The sequence below is a fragment of the Tympanuchus pallidicinctus genome, unplaced genomic scaffold, assembly GCF_026119805.1.
Source record: "Tympanuchus pallidicinctus isolate F22 unplaced genomic scaffold, pur_lepc_1.0 scaffold8, whole genome shotgun sequence".
Taxonomy (NCBI): domain Eukaryota; kingdom Metazoa; phylum Chordata; class Aves; order Galliformes; family Phasianidae; genus Tympanuchus; species Tympanuchus pallidicinctus.
In genome coordinates, this window is record NW_026294802.1 from 4846129 (window position 1) to 4865633 (window position 19505).

Genomic DNA, 19505 nt, shown 5'->3' on the forward strand with positions numbered 1-19505 from the left:
TACTGACTAGAATCAAGCAAATTCTATACTTCACAGGTAGTCCAAAGCCACGGAGACCTCCACTGTCATTTTGACCACTTCTGCTGACTGCCTATTAACCACCTGACATGCTGGTTCCATTTCTGTCATTCGGTGGCAGAACCAAAATGTACTCTGCAGTTCAGCAGCCACAGTATCTATGCAGGAGCTGGTGCACAAGCGAACAGAAACCAGTCAGAAACAGATCCAAAGCCTCTGGAAGCATCACTGGCTCCCTAATCATGGATTAGCTGAAGAGAAATCCTTGTCAGATATCTCAGATTATCCTGATGAGACTGGTGACTTTCAGTTTTCAGGAAGAAGCAAGTCCTGGTCTTTATCAGTACGTAAAACAAAGCCTCTTTGTCGAGAATGCTGAAAGTACCTAAAAATTCCATTTACATCAGGGGAAACTGCGGATACTCAGCAGCTCTGGAGATCAGGCTCTCAGCTATGTAATAAAAGCAGAAAGTAGTCCTTTCCTCATCCCATAACCCACAGTAGGGCACAGAATTGTCTTCTATAGATATTTTGATATTATAGTAAAATTTTGATATAAACTATTTCCTTTTTCCCCATTCACCTCAGCTACCCATCCATTCAGATGTCTGTTTACAGTCTTTCTTACCCAGACTGCTAAAATTCCTTGAAGAAATAAGCTCATTTTCCCAGTCCCTAATCTGTGCAGCCCCTAATTCCATTTCATGAACTGATTTGAGCAGGATACAGGAGCACACATCTTTAAAACAGAAGTGGAACATTCCAAAAGGAAATGGGAAAGTCAACAAAGTGCTCAAGGAACCAGAAAAATGCTTTTGACCTTGTGGTTGTTTTTTCCTCTCCCTTTTATTCAGTGACTGCAATCTGCTTCTCTACATGGAAAAAAGAAAAAGGTAAAATTCAAACATGCACACATTGCTTGTGATATGTACAGGCATAATCACTGCAAAATAAAATGCTTGTGGTGGGCTTGCCCTTGAGAGGTGACACTGAACAAGAAGATCGAAACAAAATCACACAATAGTTTGGCTCCATAATGTTTAACCAGATCAACTACGAGCAATGAGTGTTATTATCAGCCCCACCTATGTATTTCTTGGTACTCATTCCATTCTCTCTTTCCTTCTCAACCCTGCTATTGTGCCACTCCAGAACCTTTTAGCTCTGGGCGGGCCTTGAAATGCTAACTGAAACCAGAAGAAGAAAACGGTAGCAAACAAAAAGACCATTTCTGAAAATACAGTAATTCATGCTAATAAGCTGAACATGGCAGAACTAATCACCCCTACACAAAGTATCCACCTAGCGTGACAAAGCCCTGCAGGAGTTAAAAGCCCATTTGGTGATATCCTGAGCATCTTCATTTCACGGTGAGTAAATGAGAGCTGCCTCAGCTAGGGCTGTACTTAATCAGAGTGCCCCACTCCAAACCTTTCATCCCAAACATTCACCAAGAAGAAAAATCTGATAGAAAAGCTATTTTGGCAGTTCCTGCGTTTGCTTTTTTAATTCAGGACAGCAATAACATACTAACAGATGAAGGTTTCTTTTGCTCAGTTTGTTGGGGAGCACCCTGGAAGGCTTCTGTGCGCCCGCAGCCCCGCAGCTGATCCTCTCACAGCATCCTGCAGAGCAGAGGCAGCACACGAGGCATGCTGAGAGCCAGCACAGGGCTCCCGTTTCCTGCAGCTCTCGCCAAGCACAGTCTTTCTGGCTTATTACTCTCTCCCTGAAGCAAACATTAACAAGAGAAGCAGCACAGAAAAAAACCGCGCTGCTAAGGATTAAGAACATCAGTCCTGACCTTCTCTGTGTGGAAGGAATTCAAGTGGGCCCTCAGGAAAATGAAAGCAGGATTTATTTTAAATGGACCTTTTATGAAAATGACTGTGGTTTCCAACTCGTCAGATAGACTCAGTCAATAAATAGCCTTATTCACCTTGCAGTGTCTTTGAAGCAGGTATTGTTCTGGGAGTGTTGTGGAATATGAATTTTGCAAGGCGTACTTTCCAACCGTGCTGTTACTACTGCAGAATATTACAAAAGGCAATTGTTCCCCAGAAAGGTCCATAAGCTGTGATTTATTAATGAAATGCCAAATCTGGGAAACCAGGCAAAGGTCTTGGGAGTGCAGGGTAAAGTAAATAGCACGAGAGAATACACATAATGAGTGCTTGCAAAAGCAACAGAAACATGCACACGAGGAGAAGACACAAATGCATTCCCCTTCCTGATGTTATCGAATGTTGACAGCTAGGAAATATAGTCTGTGAGAGGCTCAAGAATATGCTCGGAAGATATTCATACATATAAAGCTCTGGATAAATGATAATAGGATGTCAATTATGGCAAGAATTAAAGTCATAATAATTTGGTATAAAATGCCTTGCCTTGGCTAAGGAGCACTATGCAGAGAAATGTAGAGGCAGCAATACCTTAAAACTAAAATTATCTCTGAGTAAAAAAATAATGAACTGTAGCATATAAAAGAACAGAATAATAATATACATCTCAGTTGCGTGTAATGAATATAAACCAAAAATCAGCACAACTTCCTGTGCCATACATAGCAATGTCATTACACAGCAGCAGAGCACATTCTTCAGAACAATATGTTCCTACAGGATATAGAGATTACTTTTTATTATTGATGTGAAACACAAGAAGCACTCCCTCCTAAGATATGAACAAACTGTTGCACATGACTGTTCTGCTGAACAAGGGGAAGGAGTGGTTGGCCACCATTACGTACCTAGTTAACACTGGTCTAATGCAAGATGAGGGCCAAACTGTACAAGGCAAATAAATTGCCCCAGACTGGTTGGGTACAGTAGTCACTACTTTGAGTTAGTTTTTCAGATCACCTTGGTCAAAATTAGCCCATTAGACACACCCAAGTGTTCCCTCTTTCAGCCCTCCCCATGGCTGCCCCTGGTTGAGTGCTGGTACCATATAGAATGTACAATCCAATCCACTGTGTGCTCTGCACATACACTCAAAACCACAACAGGACAAACTGCATTTTAATCACACTGCTAATTAAGCAGCAACCTCAAAATGCCATGCACGGTGGCATTTCAAACATCTGAAGGGTTTTCCTTTCATGCTCATTGACTTATTATGACATGTCAAAGAAATAATTGTCATCCCGACGATATGCCAAAAATTGTCCTCTCTAGTTCACTAGGTGCTCACCATTTCTTCCAGTATAGAAAGGCAGTGCTATGGGCCCCTGGTTATGTTAGTGGCCATTTGATGCGTTCCATGGATTATTCCTTTGGCTTTGCAACCAGCTTGCTTGGCAACCAGAACGAGACAGTGGTTCAGCCATTCCAGTGACCTTAGCTGGAAAACATACTAATTAGACACAAAGCTGGAAACACAGCAACTCAGCTCCTTCAGGCTGGGGTTGGCTTTGAAAATGAACAATAATCAAAATTCATCATCTTTTTTTCCCCAACTATTTCTCTGGGATGTGGGCATTTGCTGTAATGCCCCCTGCTTTGTCACACTGGAGATGACATCAATGTCCTTTACTCACACAGGACACTGCTGCAGTATGTCAAGGAGCAAGCCTTCCCTTTAGTGCATCAGACTTCCTGAAGACTGTCATCTGTGACAGGGACAATTACAGTAAGACATGAGCACAGCTGCGCACCTAAGCACTGAAAAGCAGCATATCTTTCTTGGGGAACTGCTCATAGGAGAGCTCTTTCCATACTCTTTGGCCAACATGCAAGAGATTAGCACTACAGACACGAAACAACCCAGTGAATGAAAGTTGTATATAAGGAAGTCATAAAGAAATTTTTAAAGTGGCTTCCTCATTGTGTAAGAAGGAAATCAACAGTAAAACACACAAATACAAGGGGAGAGATTTCTCTCTCCAAGCTGACAAACTCGATGTCTGCCTTCCATTTCTGCTTTTCCAACATAAGAACTCTATCCAATCTAGAAACAGACATATACACTTATGGGTGGAAATCTTGCACTATTTATTTCCCTTTATGAGGTAAAACAACATTCACACAGTGAAATGGAACAAGACAGCTCCATGCTTTAGATGTCCTTTATCAGCATCCCACATACATGCCAACAGGGTTATTACCCTAGTCACAAAAGTCAACAACAAATTAGCCCTGTTTAAAATTCAGTGGCAACAAAAGGCAGAAATCCAATACATGCATTCTCTAATTACATTCCATGTAATATATTCTGACAGTCTCCTATGAGCTTGTTTTGTGGATGCACACACCACCACTCGCCACTGGAAATCAATTCAGTGTTCACTCCACAGATCTCTTCAGTTCCAATAAAACCACTTCTACCATCTCCATCCTCCATGCCACAGAAAGAGTTCGTGCCAATGAGAAAAGAATATGAGGTTTTGTCCTCTCTTGCCTATTCACACCTACACACACAAAGAAAAGATGCACAAACCATTTCCTGGCTCACTCTAAAGCCATTCCTGTGAAAACTTCAAGCTGTTACTTCCAGGTTGGATTTTACAATGAAAAAGGATAGAAAATGGCTGTTAAGACAGTTCAATGAGTCTGCCCCAGGAAGAAAGAAGTTCTTCTTAAACTTTATGAAATGTGAAAAACCAACTGACACATCTCATGCTACCCACAAACTGCAACAGTGCAATGTAGTTTGAGGGGGGCTTGATAGAAGGACACTCTTCTTGGGTAAGCAATGCTGTAATAAAAGCCACTCTGTTACAGCTGGAGAGAAGTTTTCTTAAGAGCCTAAATATCACGCATTGTACCCGCAGTTCATGCATCCTAAACTTCACTGCAGAAGACATTCCTGAGTGTTCCAAGCAATTTATTTCTAGGAAATGTCTCTCATCTTGCTCGGTATTTCACAGTCATTTTCACACCACCTAACCCCCTAGCTGGGTCGTTACGAGTGTAACTAAAACTAAAGTGGAAATTCAGAATTTTAGAATCTTCCTAAAAGCAGAATGCTTCAGATGCTTCTAGGGGTGGGCATAGCATGTCCCAGTTGACATCCAGGAACCATTAATGGCTCCATGTTCACAGTAGTTTTGCTGGGAAACCGGTGAGCTGAGGCTGAAGAACTTTGTCAAGAATATGTGATTATTCTACTTGCATTAGATACAAAAGTAGACTGTTTCAGATCCAATTCATTCCACGTCTGCGGTTTTCAACAGCAAGCAGAAGAGAACCCACATCATGAATTTCAAGGTGTTCAATAAGTAGATGCCTGGAGAGTGAAATTCACTTTGCTTAAGGAAATGTTAACAGTGGTTAAAACGTTAAAATCATCCTTGCCAAAAAAAACCCAAACTTTTAGTTTCAAATCAAATAGTCATATTCATAAACCCATACAGAATTATTTTGCCTTTAAAAAAGGAGTAAAAATGAATAAAATCTAGACATTTAAAGCACAAAGTGATTTGAAATACTTTGTTTTGGATTTTGACAAAAGACAAATAATTTAGCTACTCAAAGGAATTCTGTTGGATTGCCATTTTACCCACACAAATGTCTTTGGATGATTCTGAAATACTTTTTCCCAGCAAACCAGTGACATTAATCTTGCACACAGTACCAATTCCAACAACAGGTGAAGAAATAAAAAGCACCTGAAACTTCAAAGAAGTGGGATAAGTTTTTTCAGAAGTGTTCAGTGCCGGGGTAATGAGAATTTTATCATTAACTTCCCTGGAAACAGGATTAGGTCTAATACAAACACTTCTGGGTATCTCTAGCAGTGAGTAATGAAAGAAGAAGGAATACAAGATGATGTACAACCTGCAGGTAGAAAAAGTGAATACCTAACAGAGTATTTTCCAGTATTTCCCATACAGCACCTGTCAGTGTATAATCTAAATTAATGACACTGCAGTCTCAAACCATTTGGTTCATTTTGTGCTCTTATCAGGAGCACAGAGAAGACTGTTGGAGTAGACTGAAGCATATGTACGACCTGCACATCTTAGGATAATAAAGATATTAAAACTTGTTACACCTCTGCTTTTTTTTTCCCAACGAAACTTCCACAACAGAACTGCACAGGGAATAGTTAGAAACTCCCCACTACAAAGACACTCTTCTATGCCAGACCATATCTGATCTCTGGCCCTTCTCAAACATGCTACACCCTCACTTTCATTTCTGTAATAAAATTAACAGTGGATGTGAAGTGCTGGAATTCGAAGTTCAGCTTACCAACTAGATCATTTATGCTAAATAACATTTTCCAGATCATTTCAAACTTCCTATATTCTGTTACTTTGCTGATGGGGAACCTTCTCATCAAGATGTAACCAAGACGTGCTCTAAAAGCACAGCTAAGTCACTGGTACAATAATAAATTTCATTTTCAAATGGCTCTGCAGATATCAGTCCCCAGTCCTGTTTACAGCAAGTGGTAAAGAGCCTACCAACTGTGGGGCAGGCTGAAACTTCACTGGGGTTTGGATCAGTCACTGTATGCAGGATTCTGGGCCAAGTTTTGTCCTCAAATCAAACCAATTAGAGACTGACACATTCAAATAGTCAGATGTGGTATGTTTTTCCATCTCAACCCAATTTATTTGGGAGGAAAATTGCTTAAAATTTCAGCTGAAGCTTAGGAAACAAAAAGTTTTAAACAAAATGCTGAATTGCATCTCTTTCTGTGCTACCTTGAACGCAGCTAGGCAGTGAAGGCTAAGTAACACCAGCACCAGCACCAGGAAGACAGTGGCCAAGTTCCTCACATCCCAGACAGACTCGACCAGAGGGATACTGCCAACTTGCCAGTCATAGCACAGGGTGATGGGTGCCAGCAGAAGCCACGCGTTGAAGGCCAGGAGGTAAGAGTAAGTCAGAAACCTGCAAAAGAAAAAAAAGGTAATGTAATACAAGGGATGACCACCAAAACCACGAAATATTTTCCTTATACCAAAAACAGAGTTGAATTCATGCTGATCGAGACTTTGATATTTACTACTTACTAGAAGGAAGCAAATAAAATAGCTATGCACACACAGGTAACACCATATTTCTCTGATAATAACGACACGCTAACATAGCTGGGAGGAACTTCAACAGATGATTAAGGTCAATACTGGATATTCAGCCAATCCCATGTGAGCTTAGTAAGGTGGGGAACAGCCATAGAAGTGAGAAGTAGGGAGTCTTTTAAATTGCTGTAATCTTTGTTAATTGATATTCCCAATACAGAGAAAACTAACAGAGAAAGGAAATAAGGAACAACACTACCCTGCGGCAAGTAAGCAGGACCTTCAGAAGTCTGAACAAGAACAGCACGCATGCAATCAGGTTAAAGAAAAAAATTAGAAAACAAAAGATAAAGCGTCCCCTCTCTCCAGCCTTCTGCTTGGCCACTACTTGCCCCAAAAAGTGTCTCCCTCAAACCGCATCTACAGAATTTCAACTACATACGTACACAAAAGGCTGGAGCTCATTCCCTTAATCACAAAGTCTAGCAAGCAGAACTGCAAGAGCCTTCCTTAGTATGCAAATGAAAAAGTTCACATTGTGCAAAGCACAAAAAATAAAAAAATAATAATAAAAAAAAGGAAATACTGAAAAGAAATTAATGAACAAACAAATAAATAAACAAATAGATCCTGCATGGGATTTCTTCCATCTGAGCCTGCTTCGGCTGTTGTTATCACACCCAGTTGCCATGGTACCTTAGCAGGTTTATTAAAATGATAACAAAGGATCCCCAAGAGATGTAGAGCCATGCAAACAGAACTGCTTCATTTGCCACTTACAAGGCCGCTTCTTTGGGGTCAAAATGCAGCCTTTCCAAAGGCACTATACTGTATTTGCTGCAGAAGGGGTAAGATATGGAAGCAGAATGTGACTTCAGGGAATTGGGATGGAATTTCTCATGTGGGTGCTGGGCCATGGTATGGGGATGGAACAGGCCTACATTTCTGCAGAAGAATTTTCCAACAGTTAGGATACCACTTTCCCTTCTCATCTAAGAAATGAACATACCCAGCAGCACAGCAACCCAAAAGCAACAAGGTTTCAATAGCTGAAATAAAGTGTAATTGTAAAAAGTGGAAAATGCTCATGCCCATTTCCACCCAGATCTTTCTAAGTTCACAGTTCTGATGGAAAATGACATATTCCTACATTTTTAAAGGTTTTCAACAGCTCAGCACACTTCTCTTCCATTCCTTCATTTTCCTCCCCAAGGTAATAAACAAGGAAAAAAGTGAGACAAAATTCATTTTCTCTCTTAGCAGAACTAGCGATTAAAAGGACGGTTTCTTTTTAAGAAAGCATTCCTCAAAAAAGCAATGTAATTCTACTCAAACTCCTCTTTAAATTTTGACTGTTCGCTATTTCTAAAGAAACAAATATGTCCTTTCACTTATTTATTTCTTTTTAAGTCCCCAAACCAATCCTTTCTGGTCTGCATTACTGAGAAACCCAGCAACTCAGAACCTGACGTAGCTTAATCACACTTCGGTGCTCTCAGAGAAGTTATACATGGTGTGCCCAAACCTCTGCTTGGCTGGAAAATCCAGCAGGATTCTGCATCAACCTTAATAAAACAGTCCAGAAAAGGCTGCCAACATCTATTTACAGCCTTAAAAGCCAAACTAAGATCCAGTGCATATCCATTTACATCAATCTGAATAATGTCACGGCATATAATATTTTTACAAGTGTGTATTTTAGGATTTTCAGAAGCACTGAGTTAGGTTTCTATTTGATGCCTATGCAGAGGCAAGTTTTTGGAGCACGTTCCTTTCATGCTCTGCATGTTAGCACTTTTCAGTAATCACGATGATGGCCATGCAACTTGTTTAACAAGTCACAATGCACACCAGAAATCTTCTCTTGCTTTCTCAGACCATGTTTCCATACAGTGAGGTGGACTGAACACTGGCTGAATGGCCAGATCAACAGGGTAGCGTTCAGTGGTGCAAAGTCTTGTTGTGGCCCAATAACAAGCAGAGTGCCTCAGGGGTCAATACTGGGCTCAGTCCCATTTAAATTCTTCAGTAGCTGTCTGGATAGTAGGGTAGAGTGCACTCTCAGTAAATCTGCTGATGACACAAAACCGGAGGGAGTGTCAGACTCACCCAAAAGCCACACAGCCATCCAGAGGGACCCTGACAGTCTGGAGAGGTGGGATGACAAAAAACTTCATGAAGTTCAGCAAGAAATGCTGAGTCCTGCACGTGGGGAGGAACAGCCCCAGGCACTAGGACGTGCTGGGTGCAACCCAGATGGAAAACAGCTCTGCAGAGAGGATCTGGGGGTTCAACACCAAGTTGAGCAATGTGCTTCTGCTGCTCAGGAGGCTAATGGTATTCTTGGTTGCATTAGGCAAAGTACCACCAGCAAGTCAAGAGGTGTTCCTTCTACTCAACAGCTGTGAGGCCACTTCTGGAGTATTGAGTCCGGTTCTGGGTGTTCCAGTGTAAGAGAGAAGTGGACAAACTGAAAAGAGTCCAGTGGAAGGCCATAAGGATTACAAAGGGCCTGGAGCACCTCTGCCATGATGGGAGCTTAAGAGCTGGGACTATTCAACCTGGAGAACAGGAGGCCCAGGGAGATCTCAGTGTCTATAAAGATTTGAAGGTTGAGTGCAAAAAGAACCAAGCCACGTTGTTTTCAGTAGTGCCCAGTGGACAAGAGGCAATGAGCACAAACTGGAACATTGGAGGTTCCTCCCAAATAGCATGCAGCATTTCTGTGTTGTGTGAGTGATGGAGCACTGGTGCAGGTTGCCCAGAGAAGTTGTGGAGTCTCTTCCCTGGAGATCTCGAAAGGTCACCTGGACATGAATGAGCCTAGGCAACCTGTTCCTTCTTGTCTAAGGAGGAGTCTCAGACCATATAACCTCCAGAGGTCCCTTCCCACCTCAGCCATTCTGTGATTCCAGGCAGGAAGAAGTGAGAAGGTATTTTGGACTCTTGCAAATTACAGCATTTCACAAAAAGGCAGACCAGTCATTTTTCTGCATCTTCACTGATTAGACAGGAGCTGATAAGTTATTATGCAGTACAGAAGAAATAAACAGTTTTGCTGCCACAGCAAATCAAGTCATTTAGCAGATTTTAAAAGGAATTCAGGATAGCCAGATCAGTGAGTGTTAAAGCATTTCTGATGGTCAAATTGCCATGGGAGATGAGAAGAAGACTCCAGGACAAGCATTGACCAGCGCAGGTTTGTAACCAAATCTCTTTCCTGTGCCTGCAGTATTTTCATCCTCCTCAGAAGCCATGTGCACAGCTCACAGCTAGAGGTAGCTCCCAAAGGAGATGGACAACTGCCCTATTCCATTACAGCAATAATTAGCATCTTAAATGCACTCTGCCAACAGCAGTGAACTATTTTAAAGCCTGTGACAGTCATTACTGTCTACACACAGCCAACTGGTTCTCATCTCCAGACATTCTAGTGAGAACCCTTGGCTAGCTCTCTTGACTGCCAAGCCTCAACGCTCTCTCTGAACTTCTATGTGCCAAAAGCAGACATGGAAAGCAAGTCCCAAGAGGCTGCTGAGCGACTTTAGCATGACTTCTTAAGCTGCAAGAAAGCCTCGAGTATAAAAGTCTGGATATGCTTTCAGCTTTGGTAACCCATCCTTGAACGTGATTGATGGCTGTAGAAAATAAAGCTGTAGAAACGATCGCTATTCTAGGTACTAGAAATAGAAAAATAACAGGATGCTAATAATAGATACTGACAATTCTGTGCTGCTTTTACTTATGGATCTCTAAAGCACATGGTATTTCTCTACCTCCACTTGTCTCTCCTCTCACAAAGCTAACCAGGGAGAAATCTAAATGCAGGAGGAATGTTTGAAGAACATTCTCTCCAAAGCTGAAACTGCAAGGAGAGGGTCTGCAAATTTTGAAGACTTGAAGATTCATGGGATGATTTCAGAAGTTAATTATGTTTCTGCAACCTACCTGCGAATGGTAACAGAAGTATTTTCTTTTAATTAGTTGCCTAAGTGAATTATCTTTTAAATTAATGATCTTCTCTATATTGCTTTTCATATCTCCCAGAATTCCAGGGGAGAAAATCCCTGCTATAACATCTACCTGTCTATCAGCTAATCCCAGACAAGACAGAGTATTACCAGTGATTGGTAGAATCTGACTCTTAATTGTCAACCAGTTTTCCCCCAGGCTGGTTAACAGCATTTGCATTACAGCAGAGTCATTTCTTATTTGCAAATTGAACACAAAAATCCAAGTTTCAGCAGGCATTCTTTTCCTTCCAGAATCTCTGGCATATACAGAAAACCACAGCTTCTCCTGTAGGTAGCAGGTGTTGTCATGGCAATCCAGTGTGTTTAGCTTTAATTTTTTTATTTTAAACGTACTGTTGCATATTTTATTTAACATAAATACAGGATGACTCGTATCGAGAACCTGTAGCAGAAAACCACCATCTCAACCGATTGCTATTGCTGCAAAATGAAATTAACAGTGCTACTTAAAGCCATAAATAAGATAAGATAAAAATAGTTGAGGTATTGTCTGTTACCCTTTGCTGTAACAGAGACTAACAAGCTTGGAAAAGCTCTAGTTTCAGCTCTGTCAAACTGGGAGACTAGTTAAATACACAAAGAGATTTATAGAAATCTGTGAGGAGCTTCATCTGCTATTTGATTTTGGAACGTTTTAAGCTTTTTTCCCCTCAGTTCCCAGGGTCTGATCTATATATTTCCTTGCAAATCTGTGCTACATGATGACTGATCACAAGATGCAGACCATTCCCTGTCAAGGCTGCATGAGAGTGCAGATGCCAGTGACACTGTTTGCTGCAGGTGCATACAGTGGTGCAACCTACCGCCTTGCCATTCTGGGACAAGACATCATATTCCTGATGAGTAACAGGGGTCCTCCTTACTCCCAAAGGCCCAGCAGGGTATACACTCACAAATGGAAGTTTTTAATGCACTGGTAATTTTAGCAAGGCAAAGGCAAGAGAAAATATTCTCTCAGTTGGGAACAAGAGGGACCTATCTAGAAAACAGGTGAAGAAATGCACTAAACTGGTATCTGGGAAAATGATGAGTTGTATGAAGAAGAGAGGATCTCAAACAAAAGCAGGAAGAAGATGCCTGATGTTGTTAATGATATTCTTCTAAAGAAGGCCTGTGCACTGCCAGGTGCTCAGAGAAGTTTCAGCTCAAGTAAGGGTGAGAAGAATGCCTTTATTAGGGAAAAGAGCTTCTCACTTGCACTAACAGCCAAACTGACTTCCAGGCTCTCTTCATTCTCTACAGAGCCCTAAAGCAAACGTACTTGATGAGCCACTTCACATTAATGTCCTCCTAGGACACATGGCTGCAATTATAAGCAGGTGGTATCATTCAGGAGTATTGTCTTAAAATTGTATGTATTTGCACTTCCCCTAGGGAGCTGCCAGTCCAATCACACTTTCCCACATGAGTTTATTTTCCTCATCTGTACATTGTTAGCCTAAACATTTTCTTTTCAGAGCCTCAGAAGAAAAACATCACACTGTGCCTATCCAGCACATCCTGTGACAGTGGGGTAAGACTACATAAACAACAGACAGACCAATTCCAATCTGACATCCAAATCCAAGCATCAGCTAGACAGAAAATACTGCTAACTGGGAAAACTGCCCGTGCATCCTCCTTTATCAAAACTCTCACATCTAGGGGAAAAGAGCTGCCAATCAGGAGAGGATGGGAGCAGAAAAGTACTGACAGACTGCTGCAGCCTGATGAACAGCAAGGTAACTTCTCTGGAAGGTGGGGCAGTATGCAGCAGGGGCACATGGGGAAAGGCAGATTGTATTGTTCCCAAAAGCTTCACTGCCTGAAAAGCTCTGATCCAGTCTCAGGTTCTTTCAAACTCTTTGGCTGAATCTGAAAAACGTTAAAATTCTTCAAAAGGAAAGACTTTCAAAGAGCTTGCACATATCCCTTAGAACCTGAGCCTGCTGTGAGAGTCGGAGTAGTGGAAAACCTGGGACAGATCTCATGATCTCACTCTATTTTTCCTCTCCAAGAACAAAACATGTTTTACCTACACGAGTTGATGGCCTCTGCTTCAGCTGCACTCCCTTCTTTCCAAACACCTGCTTCCAGTAAGGAGGGGATTGTGGTGGAACTGAAGCATCAGGGAGTGCCATGGCACACTATGATGCCTCTCCGGCTGACTTTCAGAGCAGCACTATCTACACCTGGGCTTGTTCCTTAAATCAAGAAAACTAAGAGAAATGATGAAATCTTTCACATGGCTCTGAGAAGGCAGGTTCCTCTTGGAGTTTAATGCTACTGCAGGTTGTCATTTGCTTTGTAACATCATCTTCTAGATAGATGTCAACTTCTAGCTGTAGGTGCCTATGTCCAATGCAGGGGAGTTGGACTAAATGGCCTTAAAAGATCCCCTGGAACTCAAACCTTTTTGTGGTTCAATTCTATGATTCTCTTCTTTGTTTAGCTGCAGGCCCTGAATTCTGGGTGCCTATCAATACTGCATGTATTATGCTGAAGATGTCAAGTACCTTTGGGCACACAGAAAAAAGCCGACAAAACAGGCAGACCTTTTCCACTCAGGAAGCATGTGAAAACCTGGCTAATTAAAGGCTGATACATTGCAGGGGTCTGTTTTAATGCCAGCTCCTAGCCCGAGGTTAGTGCAAATTGCATACCAGAGGAGTTGCTACACTTTATTGCCTCGGCAGAGTGGCCGGCACCGGGACCTACATCCCCAGCACAGGTCTGCTGCACACCTCTCTGTAGTTCATTTCTGTGCATGTTACAGCTGTGATGATTACACACCTTGCTCAGAAAACAGTCACAGGCCTGTATGTAAAGGCGTATGTGCCAGTTTTTACGTATTCCTTCAGCTTTCTATGGGACTGAATTCTCATTTATCTGTTTGAATACCAAAGAAATGCATAAAGCTAGCTTAAAGAGTTCAACCACAGGACAATGCTATCTCAAGGCAGAAATGCATTAACTATTTAATGCAACAACACAAACAAGTCTACTTTATGACCACAGTGAGCAGCCAAGGAACATCACAAGGCAAATGCCAGAAGCTGTTAATATAACTTGAGATATCTCCCAGAGATATAGTTTGAAAGAAACACATTTACTTAGTCTGAAATTACTAGCAAGATTCAGTATTTCCCACACCTTAAGACATGTTGTACAATGGACGTTCTTCCTTGTCTTACCATGGTGTTAGTAACACAATCTGTTTATTCAAAGGCCTCCTTCTTCTTTCCTCCTCAAGAATAGCAAAATAAAGAGACGTGCTAAATGTCTGAAGCATGACAGCTCACCACTCAGTGCCCTGCTAACACTCTAATTGCACTCCAGTACACTGTTTGCACAAAGCTGGGTAGCTCTCCAAGCCTTTCTAATTGCATTCTTTTTCAACTTACATCTAATTCAAGCAAGGATGGTGGAAGAGATGTATGGAATTGTTTTCTTTATTCAACGGCTTTCCCATAGCAGATTCTGGGATGGCAAGTCACAGTGAATGAAAGTCTGTGTTCTTTAGATTAGGTCACTTGAGAAGCTACTTCCCTTCTGTAGCAAACAACAGATTGTGTGGACAGGCTGTAATGGCAGCACTTAGGAGTAACAGGATTCCTAACACCTTCATTTCTACTTCAGCTGAGAGAGGGAGTGATGGACAGATTTTTCTTCATATCACCTTTGCCAAGCAACATACTGGAGGACAGAGAATGCAGCTTTCATTTATCTCAGTATTTGTCAGTATTACAAAATCCAGTACCTTGCAGCTATGGAAGCATTCATATTTTGACTTTCAAAGCACTTATTTGAATCCCCATTAATATGTAATTGTAATGATGGTAATCTAGTGAACATACTGAACAGGTTTTTTTTTAAGACTGAAAGCTGTCACTATTTCACACTGTTTCTTCTTCCAAAGGTTGAATCAGTTCTCTGTTCTCTACACTGTTCAAGACTGGAGATAGGTTATCCAGAATATATGGTCATTTTCCAGGGCCAAACTGGACTGCAACAAAGGTCTGCTAAAAACAGGATCCTCTCACCAATAGTGACCAAAAATTAATGCCCAGCAAAAAATCAAAAAACATACAAAAAAAGCGCAAGGAGATACTTTTTCCCGATTTCTAGATACCAAGATGTCCCCAGGTTAGATGAGGTTTTTGCATATTTAATAGCCTGCTTGTCTGTTTTGTACGTGGTTGTATTTTTGTTTTTCCTTAAGACTTGGTGAATCTCTCTTTGAGCCCACATAGGCATTCAGCACACTTACTATGTGCTGTGGAAACATCTCCCCAACTCAATTACCTGTTGCAAACCACCTCCTTGGCTTATTTTGAACCGGTTCTCTTCTCCTCTCTATTTCATATGCAGTATTTTCTTCATGCTCACCTACTCTGTACATTCACAGACATAGAATCATAGAATCACATGGTTATTTGAGTTGGAAGGGACCTTAAAGACCACCTAGTAAACCACCCTGCAGTGAACAGGGACACCCACAGGTGGATCAGGTTGCTCAGAGCCCCATCCAGCCTGGCCTTGGGTGTCTGCAGAGTTGGGGCATCCACCACCTCTCTGGGCAACCTGCAAAAACTGGGCAACCTGGGCAACTATAAAAACTTCTTCCTCATATCCAGTCTAAATCTCTCCTCTTCTAGCTTGAAACCATTTCCCCTTGTTCTATCACCACAGACTCTGCTAAAGAGTCTGTCCCCTTCTTTCTTATAGACCCCTTTAGATACTGAAAGGCCACTCTTAGCTCTCCCTGGAGCCTTCTCTTCTCTAGGCTGAACAGCCTCAACTCTCTCAGCCTGTCCTTGAGGGAGGGTGTTCCATCCCTGGGATCATTTTTGTGGCCCTCCTCTGGATGTGCTCCAACAAGTCCATATCTCTCTTGCAATGAGGACTCCACACCTGCACTCAGTACTCCAGGTGAGGTCTCAGAGTACTCTACGCTACTGCAGAGTAGAAGGGCAGGATCACCTCCCCTGCTCTGCTGGCCCTTCTTTGGATGCAGCCTGAGATATGGTTGCCCTTCCTCACACCCTCAGTCATGTAATTGATATTACAAGCACTGTAACGGCTAGCAAAATCTGACCTCATTAGCCAGTGGTTTTTCAAACTCAACCATAGCTTATGCCCAGCCCTAATCTTTACCACCCTCCAATAACCCTTGGCAACCTTGGGACAAATCCACCTGCACAGCAAAATAGCTGACACAGAAGCCTTGCAAGAGTTAACAATCCTCCTTTGGGTTTATCTTATGTCAGGCAAGACCTCAACTCCATATCCAATTTCATGCATTTCACAATGACTGCCACATATTTCTAAACTACTGGTTTGTTTTTTTCCCATTTTTTAATCCATTTGTTGATATCAGCCTTCCTCCTAGCTCCATAGATTTGGCAAAGTCTTAAAATAACTAACCTGCTGAATACCATAACATTTACCCTGGCAAGGCATGCACAGTAACCACATTTCCAGCTCAGAGCAAATAAAGACTTTTGCTTTCAAATAGAAACTAATGACTGCTTTAAAACCTCACGTAAGCTTCTCACACCAACTTCTCATAACCTACTGCTTCAGGTGTCCACAACAGGAGCATGAACTGCTCAGCAGCTTCTCCAACGCTGGACCATAACAAAAGTCTCTCCTATGTGACAGGACATCCACCAGCTGGCCAGATGACCATGCATACCAACAGCTACCTGGATCCTGAGTATTCACTCACTCTGACTGGTCTTGAAAGCCCCTTGTAAAGCTTCCACCTGCTTTACAAAAAATTTGCCACCCTCGCTGTCCAGAAACATATTCTATAGTTCCATCCAGACTTTAGGGGTTGGTAGTATTTCAGCAGAGAAAATTAGAAAGTCATAGAACAGCTGCCAGATGGGCTTGCAAAAGGAATGAGTTTTCTGCGAGGAAAGCATAGGCCTCTGAGTAAGCTGGCTAAAATGAGAGGTAGCATCAACCTCAGCAGATGTGGAAGATCCAGGCTAACTGTGAGGTTTTAAAATCCCTTCAGAGAAACAGTAATAGTCTTCCCTTGGAAGAGCTTCTGTCATGACTTTTCATGATGTGTGGAGCAGACAGGTGTTGCTGGACTGCATGTGAGGCCAGGGAGGAGCTCAGCCAGCAGCCTTCTCATAGTCCTTCAAGAGGCTGTCAAAAAAATCCACAGCACAGGTGGCAAAAACAGGCACTGTTTTATACCCCCAGAAGCTTAGCTTTGGGATTTAAAAACCTTCCCCTATCATTATAAGATGAAAAGAGACAAACACATAAAAGACATCTGCAGCACAAAATAAGTAATTGGAGTCAGCCCAGGATCACTTAGGACGTTATGACTTCCACTCTAGCAGAAACATATCAAAAAGGGACAACACCAAATCCTTCATGCTGTGCTGCACAGTCTGGTATTAATGACCCTGCCAGAAATACTGTGAACAGATCAGAGTTTTCCAAATCAGACAATGTTCCTCCTGGAAGCACTTTTAGCCTTGATGGTAATAGGAGCTGTTGTCACATTATCATAAAGGTCTCCCAAATGAGATCCAGCCTGACTCTGCAGCAGATGTTGAATAAGATCTTGATCTTAACTGGTGGCTCAGCTGAAATTCTGCTGCTGGAATTAAGAGCCACTGAGATCAGAAAATGACACTGGAGGACCACTCCCATTTCATGTGGGACATCAGGAATTTCCTCCAGAAGCCTCCAAAGCATCTTTCCCCTGTTTAGTAGCAAACCAGAACAATCAGTTATGCAGGTGGTCCTGCCTTAAGAGGAAGTCAACTTCCTAGTACCTTCTTGGAGCACTGGTCTGGCTAGTTCTGGAAGGAAGAGCCGTATCACAGCAGCCACTTCCCTGATGGTCAGGTCCAGCAGAACCAGAGGGATGCTGCACCTTAAACTAACAATACACCAGGTCCCAGGCAAGGAAAAGGTCATTTTTGCCTTTAAGTATATGTGTAAGTATAATAATTAAATATAATATTTATGTTTAAATATTTATGTATCATTTGAAAAACAGAAATAAAATAACAGAGGTTTGTTAACGCATGTTTTTAATACCCACAGCAGCCCATCCTGTGCTGAAGCTAAAAATGTGCACTAGGAAGTAGTACTCTATGCCAGTAGGATCCTGACTTCCACTTTCACAGTCTTGATCAGCCACTCATATTTCACCAACGGGGGCGGTCATGTCCCTCCATATGAACTTCAGTTGATGCCAAAATGGAACGCTTACACCCCATACCTAGGGAGCAGCCAGTTTGAATGCTGAAGCCTCAGTCACTGGGCTTCCCAGTCCCATGCTCAGACACTTGAATGACATTTTGCACTTTGCATAAAAATAAGCCCAGAGCTTTCAGTAAGAAAGGATGTAACATAATTTAACAGGAACTAGAGCGTGTTTTGGGGTTCTGATTGTTTTCTATTTTAGACAGAGCAATAAGGAGAAGCAATTAAGGCAGCAAAACAAGTCTTCCCATTTACCATCTGTAATATATTTTAGTGCAAAGAAAAAATAATGTCATGACTACAGTTTCGCAAACTTTTGTTTGATTAATTTTGTTGTACCTCGTCAGCAAATAGGGTGAAAATGAAGCTGGATTGTCCTGTTCCGAAAACATTGGCATGGATCCTCCCATTATCCAGAGACGGAAATACAAAATGAGAATCACCTTCAAAGAAGAACATCTAGGTTAGTAATGTGCTGCTAAATATTTGTTTTGATAGTTCTCTTGGCTCTATGCTGTACTTAGAAGACAGTCAGCTCAGCTGTTGAGGCAAAATTCAATTTTCTCATCCTGTGCAGGTGGCAAAATTCAGCTCTGAGTTGAGCATCTGAGGCTGCTAGGCAGGGGAAGAGTTGTCCAGGCCCTGCATGACTGAGGGGCAAAATGTTTCTGTCTAAGACAGTCGAGCCCACTCTGGCTTCCCAGTCCAGTGCAATCCCCAGCTCTATTGCCCCCCACTTCCAGCCCAGCAGCCACCGCATCCATGCACACCGCAGGCTGCTGTAGTGCAGAGCCTAGCAGCACAAAAACTTGCAGAGTAAGGAAAGAGCACTAATCTTCTGGGCATCAGCTAGAGGGCTATGAATACGCATATGTTGAATGTGGCAGCTCTCAGCATATTGCCTGGTCCTCCAGCCCCTGCTCACATGCGCATTACTTAGAGGAATCAGCTTATCACAGCTTCCCACAACAAAGGCAGAATTTCAAAGGACAAATTCGTCACCTTGTTGTGGCTCAGTCTTAGTGGAGGTTAGCCACTGACCTCTAACTAAATACAGAGGAGAATACAGGACTCAAATCTTAAAAGCTATTATTATTCACTCATGCTGGCACCGGTCTAAGGACAAACTCCACCTATGTTTTTCATGCTGTGTAATCCTAATCTTCGGAAGGACTTCCGTGGTTTGGCATTTCACCACCTCTCTGGGAGCCACTTGTCACTGCAGGACAGGCAGGGGGATTTGGCTCCTCAAGAAGCAC

At 42.1% G+C, this 19505-nt stretch overlaps 1 protein-coding gene across 2 annotated transcripts in view; it reads right to left on the bottom strand.

Annotated features, from left to right (window-relative positions):
• TMTC1 (transmembrane O-mannosyltransferase targeting cadherins 1) overlaps positions 1 to 19505 on the bottom strand; it is a 150884-nt gene that overhangs the window by 71428 nt on the left and 59951 nt on the right. For both annotated transcript variants that reach the window (XM_052668035.1, XM_052668036.1), the window contains exons 7-8: positions 18586 to 18689; positions 6674 to 6863 (exon numbers count right to left, since the gene is read on the bottom strand). In XM_052668035.1, the coding sequence (XP_052523995.1) occupies positions 6674 to 6863; positions 18586 to 18689 (294 nt within the window). The remainder of the gene's footprint in view (positions 1 to 6673; positions 6864 to 18585; positions 18690 to 19505) is intronic.